The sequence below is a fragment of the Quercus suber genome, unplaced genomic scaffold, assembly GCF_002906115.3.
Source record: "Quercus suber isolate HL8 unplaced genomic scaffold, Cork oak 2.0 scaffold_200, whole genome shotgun sequence".
NCBI lineage: Eukaryota > Viridiplantae > Streptophyta > Magnoliopsida > Fagales > Fagaceae > Quercus > Quercus suber.
The window spans coordinates 1,009,534-1,024,116 of record NW_027069658.1 but is presented as its reverse complement, the minus strand read 5'-3'; the positions used below and the strand labels follow the sequence as shown (position 1 = coordinate 1,024,116).

The following is a 14,583-nucleotide window of genomic DNA, read 5'->3' as shown; positions in this document are numbered from 1 at the left end:
TAGAATTCTTGATTTGTTATGCACAACTGGTTTTCTAAGCTATATTGCTACTCACACTCTTATGTATATTATGTGTGGATAAGTGTTCTGTCTCAATTACATTTCTCTTTTTGGGTACATTTCATTAGAGCTGTTTTGTAATTTATGATTATAGTTTATAGGGAACTTACATATGTAATAGTTTGGGTGATTATAGTTTATAGGGCACTTACATATGAACACATTCCATTGCTGGAGGAATAATCAAGTGCATAGACCCGCAAAATCTGAAATAATTCTTGATGAAAATGTCCATATTGATTATGTAGCCTAAGTTCAAAGTGTTGATGCTGGGACAGTCCAACAAATAATGATCATTCCAGAACACAGCCTTAGTCGAAGATGAAACAGAAGGGTGAAGGGTGAAGGGGAGTTGTTTTGAACATTTAGTAACAGGGGAATTGGTAAGGTCATTGGATAAGGCTTTACATTTTGGTGATGGAAGTAGTTTAGTCAAATGGATTTGTGGTGTCTTGGATAAAAACAAACAGAAAAATATATCTCTCTCTTCCTTTAGATCTTTTTGGTTCTCTCAAGCCCAGCCGGGACCGATCTCCTTACTCCCACACCATCGTTGCTGGAGGTGCTTATCATCGGTTTCAGTCCGACAACCTCTCCCATCTCCACCCTATAACATGTTCTCACTCTTGTATAAGTTATGTATACAAGTTCTACCATTCTGGTGAAATCTTGTAGAAAAATATATGTTTTGATATATGTAAAAAACTTTGTTAAGGTTACTGTGTGTGCTGTGGGTGGTGCTAGTAGTGTGATGAGGTGTGCTGTTGTTGGTGATAAAGGGTGCGTGTACTTGGCTATATTGAGGCATGTGCAATGCAGGTGCATGATGTGAAGCTTAGTAAGTGATTAGATAGTGAGCGTTAGTTAGGCAGTTGTTAGTGTAGTTACATTTGGTATTACTGAGATTGTAATTGTATATAACCCCCAATTTTGGGATGATAATAAACAAGTTTGGAATCAATTTAATTACTCTCCTTTCTCTATCTTTCTTCTTCTTACTCTGTTGGAGGTGGTTACCCTCGAAGTAACCAACATCTCATTCTTTCCATTCTCCAATTCTTGCCATTACTTTCTTCAACAGTTAAGCTCTTAACAAACTTCAACACTGACCTTTAGTAGCCACTTGTATGATTTAAAAATTGTTTTGAATGGAAGTATTTTGTTTAGGCATAATCTTATTCATTACACTTCAGCTTCAACTAGCATCCTTGTAGAATTTGTGAATGCAATTTTTAGGTTCCATGAATGTGCATATTTTTAGGTTCTTTTTGAGTGAAATAATAGCCTTATAATCAAAGTGTACATTTTAATAAAGCTTTGTTTATTTTTGGATCAAACTCTTCCATCAATTTGTGACCATACAGCATCATTAAAATTGTTCAATTTGAAGCATTACAAGAAATTAGAAATAAAAGGCACACAATCAATTACATTTTATTACATTCTCAAACCAATATCAATAAAAGAAATAATATATTTATTACATTCTTCTTGTTTGTACTCTAAATCTATGTAAAAGTTTTTGTAAATGAACATGAAAACTAAGTGTCAAAACTAAAGAATACATTCAGTGTTTCATTTATACTGAAAATTAGCCTATTGACAGCAAGATACATGGCTTCAATGCTTCATGGAATGCTTCAAAAAAAATTCTGGCAAGATACATTGAACTTCATTGCAACAGAGGCTAATATTTTATCCTGTTAATAAGAAAACAAGAGACATAGTTATTAGTTATTACTCCATATAACTTTTTTCGACAATAAATGGAAAATAAAAAAGTGCATAAACAAACTCTTGTTCATAAGCTCAATTGTGCCCAAATCAATTGCAATTTTTGCTTTATTGTCTAAATTAGTACCATATTTGTATAACATAGAAATGCCCAAGTAGAATTAAAGTTAATAAATGAATACCATATCTATATAACATAGAAATGCCCAAGAAGAATTAAAGTTCAACTAGAAATATTTGACAATTTTTTATTAAAAGAAAAATAGCATCACCAGAATATTTTGGAAGGCCTTAACGTATAAACTTAAAAATTTGGGCTAAACTTGTTAGGCATGATTGGTAACAATTCAAGAAACCAAAAATGCAAATATTTTCCACAAGAAACCAAAAGAGCCACAGTTTATATCTTTAAAATGAACTACAAGAAACAAAATATATTAACCACCAGCAAAATACCCACAGTTTATTAATTTTTTTGGGGTTGGCTTTTAGAATAAAGGTGTGGCTAATCTGTTGGAGCATGGTCAGGGTGGAGATGGGAGAGGTTGTCGNTATAACCATTCATCAACGGTAGCAGCTTCCCATATTGGTTATGGCATCCATTTAATCATGCCATTCAACCTAACAAAATAACAAAGAGTGATTTCAATGATAAACTAATAAACATATATCAAAATTTCAAACTAACAGCAGGCACAAGTGAAGCTATAAGATCACTATCACTACTAAATATGTAAATTTGTTGAGGGTTTAGCTTAGGAACTTCCATATTAAGAACTCAGCTAAAGGACCAAAATTAAAAGTGAAACTGTGAAATACAAAGTAGATCATATAGTCTGAATGTTCAAGACACACTTTTAATTTCTTCGTAATCAATGACAAAATATAATAGCTGCATAGCCCAAATTTAATGGGGGCAATCGGATAATGACAGATGTATTTTGCATTAAGGAGAAGCAAAGATGAGATATTCACCTACTAAAAAAAAAAAAAGGCGCCGAAGCAAAATTACACTCCAATAACTAAAAAGGGGACCAAGGCAAGCACCAAGGTATTTAGTGGCAAATGCAGGTGAAAATTTTTGGCACGAATTTGATTTCAAGACAAGCCAATTAAATTCACAGTATGCTTAACTGTTTAAAGCTTCTGTGCTGGACAAAAACAAGAAATCAAGGAAAGAAAAAAATTCAAAAAATTACACAAGAAATCCTTTATAGCAAAAAACGAAAAAAAAAAATTGAAGGAGGAAATCTTTGGCAAAGAAATCAAGAAAGGAGGGAAAAAAATTTTTGATAAGCAAATAAGAGTGTGAGTAGCAATATAGCTTAGAAAACCAGTTGTGCATAACAAATCAAGAATTCTAAGCTCACAAACATTGTACCTCATTACCTATCAAGAGCCACAATTTATATCTTTAAAATGAACTACAAGAAACAAAATATATCATCCACCAGCAAAATACCCATCTGCATAGTCAATCCAAATTTAGAAAAGGAACAGATACCTAAAAAAAATTAGGAAAAAAAAAAGGAGAAATTTCATAATGATTTTTAGCATACATCATGAGTTCGTGACCAAGCAACATAATTTTTGGACTGATGTCAAAGACAACACCACACAACAATTATAGGCAGATACTTAATCAAAACACATTCGGCTGTACCCAAAAGCCCCAGTTTTTCAAACCCAAAAACCCAGAAACTTACCCTGAAATTTGAAAACTTTACAAAGAAATTTAAAAACCCAGAAACTTACCCAGAAATTTGGAAACCCGCAGTGTGAGGTAAGCGAGGAGCTGAGTTCGTGGGTGAGGGATCGAGCTTGAATCCAGTGTATGCCTCATGAGTCATGACCCACAAGCTTGAATCCATGAGAGCAAGGAGCTGAGTTCGTGGGTTAGAGATTTCAATCTGTGTGGTGAGTGAGGAACTGAGCGAGGAGCTGAGTTAAAAAGTTGGGGCACCGTGACGGCGGGGCGAGAGAGAAAGTCGGGGCACAGGTGGTACTGGTGGCACCGTGACGGCGGGGCGAGAGAGAACCTTGGAGAAGAGAGTGAGAAAGAGAGTTTGAATTTGAAATGTTCAGATGGGTTTGGTGAAGAGAAACTGTGGTTTGTGAGTTTGTCCGGTTGAGTTAAAGAGTCTGTGGTTTAAGTGTAGTTAAGTTTGGTTTGGGTTAAGTGGGTTAAGTTTTGACGTGGCACGTTTTTGAGCGTGGATTTTTTTTTTTAAAATCTCAACCGTGAACTGGACCCTCTCCATTTCAAAGGCAAATGGAGAGGATCCGGTTCCCAATTCCCCCCCCCCCCCCCCCAAAAAAAACAATAAAAAATTGGTCCATAATAAGAAAGCTAGGTGAGAAATAAAAAGTAATAAACAAACGTAGGCACAGTGACTTTTGATATTTACAATCTATGTTAGCAAAAAAAAAAAAAATTAGGTGTGAATTAGGCCGCCTTCATTCCCGTCCTGTAGTGTTCCTCTTTTTGATTAGTGCCGCATAATTGCCCCCCACCATCTGAGATTGGTGCTTAAAACCCTTTGCCACTTAAGGCGGGGAAGTGGGAGTCTACCCACCACACCAGGGGCACCAACCAGTCCCAACCACGCAGAACAAATATAGTGGCGGACCCTCCAGGGACATACCCACGGAGGAAGTTGGTAATTTCACTAGGCTAACTTGTTGTTCCGCCTATAGTGAAACTAGATCTTTCTCCAATAAAGGTGGGGTTTTCTGCTTGTGGTAATTCACAAGAAAGATCTTTTTAGTTTTAACTATGCTTGTGATGCTGAACCAGAGAAGCTATTTAGCTAAAAAATTTACAATGATTATGGTGCATGGATTATACTTTTGGGCTCACTTTAGAGTCAAGTCAACAATCAAGTCAATTTTAAGTTAAAAAGTCAGAAGAGCAATTATCTTATACTCTTATTAGCTCATTGCTTCTCAATAAGTTTATTATTATTATTATTTGCACATGAACAAATATATATGTGGGTGCTCAATGTAATGAATTTTACTCTCAGGTTACAAATTTATATTAGCTAGTACCTAGTAAATAAAAGATTCAGCATTTTTTTACAAAGCATTAATAATTGTTGAAATGTGAGATACGATCGTGAATGCTCCAGGTCGCTCTTTTGAAGAGGTCTATAATCTATTCAATCCGATTATAGGGCTTATTGAAGTAGTGATTTTTACATAGTAGTGAAATTCAAATTTTCCGTTGCTCTAAGTATATGGCAGGTTATACCATCCGATTAGGCCATTTGATCATATGAGATGCCTTTCATAGGACTATTGGACTGCCATTGGGCCTATGGTTTCGAAGACCTTATTTTTAGGCCCAGGATGTCCTATCTCATAATTTTCACGTTCAAGATTTCAGGTCCCTCCAATTTAAATTTATTAGTTTGATTTATTTTGTTAATCCAAAACTCTTTTTTTTTAACTTAGCTTTACTAAAGCTGAAATTTTAAATCTAATTATATACATATATATCAAAATTATTTATAGGTAATAATGTACTTAGAGCATCTCCAATGGCTTCTTTAAAGCCAATTTTAGAGCATCAACATTCAAAAACCCAATTCAACAACTTTTCTATCTCTATTTTTTAGAGTAGGGTTGCTACAGTGCTCTTCTATAAATAGAGAACACTATAACTTTTACTATTCATTCTTCAAATATTTTTTTTCATTATAATAATTAGGTATTAAATAAAAAATGTTGAAAATATATAGTTGTTAAAAAAAGAATAAATAAATAATATTTAAATGAGATAAAAAATCTATTGAAAAATGTATTTAAAAAAATAAATAGTTAAAAGGTAAAAGTTATTATTCATTCTTCAAAGAGTAAAATCTCTTCAATAGCTTGAATGAAAATCCAAGATTTGGGCTTCTCTTTAGAACTTGGGTTAAGAATTTCCCAACCCGAAATTATTATTTATTTATTTATTTATTATGTACAGCTAGATAAACATCCTTAAAATTAAAAATTAAAAATTAAAAAAAAAATAGAAGCAATCATACACATCCGTAAATACCGGTACAGCGAACGGCAATCTCGTAAAAGAGTCTCCTTGCTCTTGTATTTGTCTCCAGAAAAGCAAAGAAAAACAAAACAAGATTAAAAGGCAGGCAGCCCCAACTCCACGAATCTTATTAAACGCCCCCGTTTAGTTCTTCCACATCAAAATTCGTTTACCATCGAGCGGGGTGTTTAGTTTTAAAGGTCGCTTAACCCTCCCTTTTAGAATTCTCATAATATATTGTTTTTTTTTTTTTTATAGTTCTATTTACTCAGTGTTTTAGGTAGATATTGATTAATTTTAAAATCAGAGAGATTAGAGATTTTAGATATAAATAAATAGATCGAGATCAAAAATCTGCAACTCTGTTTTGTGAGAAATAAGAGGAGCAACAATGGACAATATAATGGGCAAGCTTCGGAGCCTGGACGCGTATCCGAAAATCAACGAGGATTTCTACAGCCGTACACTCTCCGGTGGCCTTATCACTCTCGTTTCCTCCATCGTCATGCTCTTGCTCTTCTTCTCCGAGCTCCGTAAGATTCCTCGCTCTCTTTCTACGTACTTGTTCAATTCTCTATTTTGCTAGGTTTTTTGTGTTAACGATTAATTGGTCTATGTGAATTTGAATATGATCTGTTTAAATTGATTATGATATGTAAGTCAACCTTTGAAATTTGAATAATCGGCTAGGGCTTTGAATATTTAGCTAGGGTTTGCCCCTGCTGTATTTATTTGTTTGATTAGGGAGCAATGATTTGCAAAATTAATTAGCCAGAAATGTTATAATTCTGGTTTGTTATTACTTATTAACCTCGAAGCAACTCGAAATTGCTCGAGGACTGTATGAAATATGAATGGTTTTAGCGTGGAATGACCAAATATTGTGGTGTTGGGTGATAGCATCTAAGGATGGGGAGGAAAAAAGGGGATGGTGTAGGAGAGAGCTGGTAGAGGAACGCGTGGATGTAGTATGTGGTGTAGTATAAGAGCGAGTTGGTATTTGAGGTAGGTGATGGCAATCGAGTAAGGTTTTTGGTATGATCATTGGAGTGAACACCTGACTATGTTTTCACTGAGATTTTCATGATTGAGAGTTGGAGTCAGTGTATTCCTTCTTTGATCTTATTTATTTTCATTTGCCTGGGGGAGGAGGTGGTGCTTGAATGGGAGTGGTAGTAATGATGTGGTTAGTGTGTGGAAGAAACGGAATAGCCGTATTATGAAGATGCCAAGAGATCTCTTAATTAATTGCAATTTTTGTTGATCTGCACCTTGCTTGATTGGCTTCAGACATGGGGTTTTACATTTTATAATTCTATTATTGATTTCCAAACTCATTAGGGTTTACCATCTAATTGTGTGTAATCTTCAAATACTTTGTGTTCATCATAATGAACACAAATTGTTTCTTTCTGTCAATAAAATTCCATAATTACCCACACCCCTCCCCCCACCCCCCCCCCCCCCCCCCAAAAAAAAGGTTACTACCATTGTATTGCTTTATAGTAAATAATTGGCTTTTTGTCTAAATTGCTAACTATGCTTTTTATTGTGTCTTGACATGCATTTTCTGCTTGTTACAGGATTGTATCTACATGCTGTAACTGACACAACACTTGTAGTAGATACTTCCAGAGGAGAAACTCTACGTATCAATGTAATGTTGTTCTCTTTTCTCTGGAAAAAAATTAAGTTTCTTCCCTTTTTTAAAACCAGGATTTCACTTCAATTTTTTTTTGAGGTGCTGGTGTAACCATTTTTTTATAACATTAGGAGTCCTTTGTTTTTGAGAGCTCCTGAATCTGTATTAATATATATATATATATATATATTTTTTTTTCCTTTCAAATTGAAAATATATGATTCAGGAAAGTCTATGATGCATAATCTCCCTAGTGTTTTTCCCCATAGTATTTATGGTAATCTTATCTTATAAAATTTGTACTTGTGTGATACACTACGATTGTCCACTTCAGAATTTGATTCATGTTCCATATGATATATGAAAATGCAGTTTGATGTCACATTTCCTGCCCTTCCGTGTTCTATACTCAGTCTTGATGCCATGGACATCAGTGGAGAACAACACCTTGATGTGGTATGCATTTATTTATATATTTTTAAATTCATTCTACGTTATCAGTGATATGTACACCTATACATATGTATATCTGCATGCATATTCTTTCTTCCTTTCAAATAAAAGTTGTAAATTCTGATGCTAGGGATTAAGTCTCTCTCTATCTCTCTCTCTGCTGACAATAAGATGTATAGAAACAGAAAGGACCACACTTATTGCTTGTGACCATCTGCTGAGTTTGAATTAATTTTTTACAACCTATTTATCTTGCAGAAACATGACATAATCAAGAAGAGATTAGATACTCATGGAGATGTTATAGAAGAGCGGCAAGATGGAATTGGTTCTCCTAAGGTTTGTAATGCAGTATTTCTTTGGATAGAACTGAGCTTTACATTTGGGGCATGATGATGCCTGGAGTAGTGGTTTTTTGTACCTGTTTTTCTTTTTTATCCGTCCTTTTAGCTAGACGAGCCAGGAGTTGGAACTCTCAATATAAGGTGTCTTTGGTTGCCAAACCTGGCTCAAGTCTAGGACCACAACAGAGTGAGGTGGCTTTGTGAAATTAAGTGAAAATTTTCTCCCAAATGCTATGTAGCTCATATATCTCTGTTCTTTCTGCCAATTCAGGTGATAATTTTTCTTCTTTATTTTTACCTTTTGTTTCTTTCTGTTTGAATCAGATTGAAAAACCACTACAGAAACATGGTGGCAGGCTCGAGCATAATGAGACATACTGTGGCTCCTGTTATGGTGCAGAAACGGTATAGTTGTCTGTCTCTGGAGTCCTTGCTGATTCAAAAATTTTTTAATTATATGTTGGAAGCTGTATGTAAGTTGTTGAACAAAAATTGTTTGATGTTGTTTGTATGATATGAGTCAGTTATCTTATGGATTACTGGTAAACGTCAGCTAATTAATTCAGTACCTTGGTTTGTTTGTCTACATTATGGACACTTAAGTGCTCTTAACAGAATTGTAACTGGATGTAGAGATATAATTATTTATTAAGGGTCCATTTGGTTGAGAGGATGGACAAGTGAGAGGATAGAAATTTGGAGGGGATGGAAAAGTGGGAGTATAGAAGAGATTTTATTTTCCCTTATTTGTGTTTGGTTGGGAGGGTGGAAAAGTGGAGGGACGGAAAACCTTTTTTTAAAAAAAAAAAAGCTTAACAACCAACCAAAAAAAAAAAGGCAATCACCCAAGTTTATTAAAAATAAAAATCATGCCGAGTACAAAAGAAAAAAGTAAAAAAAAAAAAAAAAAAAAGGCATGTCCAGTTAAAACTGAAAAAGGGAAAGAAAAGAAAAAGAGAGAAGAACCAAACCAAAAAACAAAAAACAACCCGAAAAGGAAAAGAAAAGAAAAAGAGAGAAAGAATAACCAAACCAAAATACAAAAACAAGAAAGGGAAGCAGTGCATGTGTATTACGCCTAGGAAGAAGAAAGAAAGAAAAAAAAAAAAAAAAAAAAAAAAAGAGAGAGAGAGAGAGAGAAAGTAAGAAACAACCAAAACATGAGAGGAGGGGTAGTTCCGTCATTTGACTGCAACTACTCTTCTCTCTATTTTCTCGAGATAGCATTTTGGTGGGCTTGGGGAGAAAACACCCAGGCCTCACCAGTTTTTCCTCCTTAAAATTCACCCAACTAAACACCCCAATAAAAATTTCCTCTCCCATTGTCTCTACTCTCCTTTCCATCTTCTCTAAAATCCACCCAACCAAACGGACCCTAAGGTTTGGGCTCATGTTTATGCAATATTTCCTGGCTAAATTATGTGTAATATCGAACTGATTACAAAGCCTTAACCATCAAACTGAGAAAGAAGAGAGAGAGAGAAAAGAATAAACGCACCACCTCCCCCCCCCCCCCCCAAACAAAAAAAAATCCAATCTTTAAGTTGTCCATTATGATTTCCTTATCCTGAGCTGGTGAACGTGGTTGAACTTTGTTCTATATCATAAATGGAAAATTGATTTATATCAAAGATGTTCTTATCCAAATATTTGTATTACTTATTACTCAACCCCTAACCCCCATTTTGTTATTGCAGTCAGATGAAGAATGTTGTAATAACTGTGAAGATGTTCGCGAAGCATATCGGAAGAAAGGTTGGGCACTGTCAAACCCTGATGTGATTGACCAGGTCTGTTTGCATGAAAGCTTACCTATTAATAACTATTTTGAATCTAAAAATATAGCATGGAAGAGTAGCTTGATACTGGAAGAATAACGTGCGTAGTTTGTCTTTTATTGTTCTGCCTCCATGATGTGTGTATAATTTAATTCATCTTGTTGGGTACTTTTGTGTTCAAGTAGATAACTTCATGTTCATATCGTTTCCGCTATTATTTGAGTAAGCATGCATCTTCACATTTGATCTTAGAGAGTACTTTGCTCTAGACAGACAGCTTGTCCCTTCCCCCCACCACCCCTCCCCCAACTACACACACACAAAACTACATTAATGGAGATGGTTTGTAATTGCTCCCACCACTTTCATATTGGAACCTGGAGGGATATCAAAGAGTTAACAAAACTGAGGTTAGTTAAAACAGACTTCTTATAATACGCTTTTTCAAAGTACAAGAGCAAAATATTGTCTTTTATTAACCAAATGATCTCATGCCTGCATTATGCTAATTGCACGAGGCCTTTACAAGCATAAAGTGGATTGTTTTACTAGTAAAAGTGTTACTTGCTATAAATATTCAGAACACTTGTTATGTGTAGTTATGATTCACCAGATTCTTATGGATCAAAATGCTTCCTTAATTAAATTATTGAGGATAGCTATGTTGCAAGGTTAATTGTTCACAAAACATGTAAATGATCTGAAAATGCTTAATGTCTTCATTGACAGTAATTGGAACGTACCTGATTTGAAACATTTTCTATAATTTGAATCCTTTTCCAGTATTTATCTGGTTAAACAGGCAACTTGTTCTACATCAGATTAGATTTGAAATCTTGTTCTTAAACAACTAACTTTCATATCAAAACAGGGTTTTTTTTTTTTTTTTTTTTTTTTTTTTTTTTTTCAAAATATTAAAAAATGCTAATTAAAATTGTGGACCTTCTGTCTGATGAGCCTCTAAATTATTTTGAATTTTATTACAATTCCAAACAAGAAGAAATGATAAGTGATGAACTCTTTCTTCTTTTTTTATTTTCCCCCCCTTTCTAGTACCAGACTTAAATTGATGTCACTTTTTCAAATTCAGTTCCAAACTGTGTTAATTAAAGAAATAATAGCTAAATCACATGTGTGGAAGATAAGAGTGACAAAGGGGAATCGTACCAACTCAATACTATCCAAAAAAATACTCTCCTATACACACACACAGACACATTGCCAAACTTAGTGGTGATGGTACAATACTTACCTTTAGCCTACCTCCCTGGGATGTTGTGAACAAATTAAATGCAGTTCTGGTAGGAGACAATGAATACAGAGTGGTTATGGTGCAATATATATAATATTACATCTATTACTAATAACATGCATCTGTACAAATGACCTGGACAAAAATGCATAGGCAATAAGCAGGCTATAGTTTTCCCTTCACTTGGTGAATTCCCAACTCTAATTGGTTTATATTTGGGTATTTTTGAGATTCTGTTTGTGACTTCTCTTGACCTAATGGTCTCTCTCTCTCTCCTCCCCCCCCCCCCCTCCTCCTCCTCCCCCCCCCCCCCCCCTCCTCCTCCCCCATATGCGTAGTAATAAGATGATCTTTATCTGTATCCTCATTTCATCAATTATTCCAATGGGAATGTTTAATCATCAGTTTGATCTTATGATGTCTTTGGTGTTCTATTGTTACATGTGACATTCAGTGCAAAAGAGAAGGTTTTCTACAAAGGATTAAAGATGAAGAAGGTGAAGGATGTAATATATATGGATTCATAGAAGTTAATAAGGTGGCAGGAAATTTTCATTTTGCACCTGGAAAAAGCTTTCATCAATCAGGTGTTCATGTACATGATCTACTAGCATTTCAAAAGGATAGTTTTAATGTAAGCTACGATCATGATGATTCTGGTTGTTTTATTATCGATAATACTCAATGCAATCTGTGAAAGTGAAATCTTTGACTTTCGTGTTTCTCTTATTTTCTTTTGTTAACCCTTCATCATGGTTTCTGATGAATGTCTTGTAAATATATTTCCGTGATACAGGTAAGTCACAAGATCACTAGATTATCTTTTGGAGACTATTTCCCTGGTGTTGTGAATCCTTTGGACAAGTAAGATCTTTTTATTCCTTTCATCCAAGTCTAGTGGGTCATGAAAATTTCAGTGCTTCTACTTTGTCTATTTGTGACATTTTATATATTGAAATGCATTATTTCTATTTATTCTAATTTTCAGTGTGAAATGGACACAACAAACCCCAAGTGGGATGTATCAGTATTTCATCAAGGTTAGTATCCTAGATGATTGCCCCATCTTCTTATCTAATGGAAGCCAAGGGATTTATACAATGCCTTTAAACTTTATTTTGATAATTATAATGTCTCTAGATATTTGCCTTTTATAACTGCTTTCTAATTCAAAAACTCTCTTTCGCTTTAGTTTAATAATTCACTCTTTTGAAAGATGAAGCATATTGCAACTCACTTACTCCTTCCATGATTTTAGACAAATGATATCATTTTATGACTTATGACTTTTAAGAATTCAATTTTGTGTTAATGCCCCTGGAAGGATTATTTTACATTTGCTTATGTATAGTTTTTTAAAGCTTCACTTTTTCGTGGTGTTAGCTTAAATGATTAAATTCACTACTTCCTAATAGTTTAGGCTTTTGGAACAATTATCACTAGGTAAAACTGTAATTTTACCCTAAGAAGCACAGACACTCCAAAATCCCCAATTGTGTCTGTTTCGGACACTCTTGCATGCATGTCCTTAGTGCATTAGTTTGGTGGAGATTTTTTTTTTTTTTTTTTTCTTTCTCAAATCCTTTGTTTTCAGATATATTTAAAAAGATTTTGAAAGTTGTTATTTATTTTGAAACTTAAGATAAACATAAGAAATACCTATAAATAAATAAAAATATTAATTAATTGTCATATCCCCACATTGTTATGTTCAAAATTTTTCAGGAATTTCTGTGTCAGTGTCCCATGTCTATGTCTGTATCCATGTGTCATAGACTCGTAGCTTTTACAAACCTTTAGCAAATGAGGAAATAGGTATTCAGCAAAAGAGCTAATCAAAATGCACATTTTATCATGTTATGCATTTATACTGGCTTCTGAATTCTATAATAGCTTCCTGCTGCAAACATTTGCTGCTTTGTATTGCCCATTAGATAGTTTCCCTCATTTGTAGTCATGTTTTGTGTTGGCCTTAGAATTTTTTTTTCTTTTTTCCTTTTAAAATTTATGGTTATTTGAAGAGTACCGGGCTTTTGTCTTTTCCTGCTGCAAAGGTTTGAAGTAAGCATTTTGTTTTTGACTGTAGAAAGTACGAGTACATATTATCCATGGAATAATTGAGAAACTATCAGCTCTAAGGAATTTTACAAATTTGCTTCACTTTTTGCAGGTTGTACCTACAGTGTACACAGATGTGAGTGGGCACACTATCCAGTCAAATCAGGTTCAGTAAAACTCATAGAAGCCATTAGTATGTTACTTTCATTTTTTATATGTAGAAAATAACACACTTAATTTGAATTTTGCAGTTCTCTGTAACCGAACATTTTAGGAATGCAGAAATAGGCCACCTTCAGTCCCTTCCTGGAGTGTTCTTCTTCTATGATCTTTCTCCAATTAAGGTGAGGGTTTCTGCTTATGGCTATTCTCAGGAGAGATCTAGTTTTTAAATATTCCTGTGATGCTGAAGCTATTGAGTTGAAAATTTTCCAGTGTGATTCTGGCACGTGGATTATACTTTTGGGCTCATTTGTATTTTCTCTGACTTGTATAATGTAGGTGACTTACAAGGAGGAACACACCTCATTTTTACACTTCCTAACAAATGTGTGTGCTATCATTGGAGGTAATTACTAAATATCCCTTGCACTTGAATCTATTGATGAAAGTTGTTATTTCTAGTGTTTTGATTTGATGCATAACAATGGTTTTTGGCTGTTGTGTTCAGGAGTTTTCACTGTTTCAGGAATACTAGATTCATTTATATATCATGGTCAAAGGGCTATCAAGAAAAAGATGGAACTTGGTAAATTTAGTTGATGATTGATTCAATTTTTGTTCTGTTGTATTTGGTTGCTGTGCAAGTAAATGGCTTTATGGAGAGAATGAAATTAAGAGAAAAGGAACTATCTAATTGACTCTCTCCCTGTGGTTGACTGGGCTCTTATGATCACAATTTACGACTGAGGAATTCTCATTATATCGTTTTGATCACAAAAGGTTGAATTCCTAGCTGACAGCTCTCTTTCCCAAGTTATAATCAAATTTTAACTGCTTTGTTGATGTGATTATCTTTTTTCTAAGATTAATTGGAGCTTTCATTTCTTGCTAGCAAACTTACAAAAGTATCTTAGTTAAAGACAGAAATCAAGCTTTTTGGACAGATAATTTTGGATTATATTATTTGATTTCTCCCTGTTGAGGGGGGGAAGGGACAAATGACGAACTATTCTTTCTACTTTGTTAACCTTTGCCTGACCTTGATCACTCGTATTCTTAGGCAT

At 34.3% G+C, this 14,583-nt stretch overlaps 1 protein-coding gene across 1 annotated transcript; it reads left to right on the top strand.

The window, feature by feature from the left end:
* The first annotated feature begins 5,848 nt into the window (after positions 1–5,848).
* LOC112038079 (uncharacterized) lies at positions 5,849–14,362 on the top strand. The gene is made up of 13 exons (XM_065779158.1): positions 5,849–6,363; positions 7,414–7,487; positions 7,845–7,928; positions 8,184–8,264; positions 8,594–8,674; positions 9,967–10,059; positions 11,754–11,933; positions 12,096–12,163; positions 12,288–12,339; positions 13,470–13,523; positions 13,609–13,701; positions 13,859–13,925; positions 14,028–14,362. Exons 1-13 carry the CDS (start codon positions 6,222–6,224, stop codon positions 14,117–14,119), a joined length of 1,161 nt encoding a protein of 386 aa, XP_065635230.1. The 5' UTR covers positions 5,849–6,221; the 3' UTR covers positions 14,120–14,362.
* Positions 14,363–14,583: the final 221 nt, after the last annotated feature.

Excerpts from the sequence above, each read along its gene's own strand:
- LOC112038079 (XM_065779158.1), top strand. The coding sequence starts at position 6,222 with ATGGACAATATAATGGGCAAGCTTCGGAGCCTGGACGCGTATCCGAAA. Across the intron at positions 12,340-13,469 it reads TGTATCAGTATTTCATCAAG|GTTGTACCTACAGTGTACAC; the intron begins GTTAGTATCCTA and ends CACTTTTTGCAG. Across the intron at positions 13,524-13,608 it reads ACACTATCCAGTCAAATCAG|TTCTCTGTAACCGAACATTT; the intron begins GTTCAGTAAAAC and ends TGAATTTTGCAG.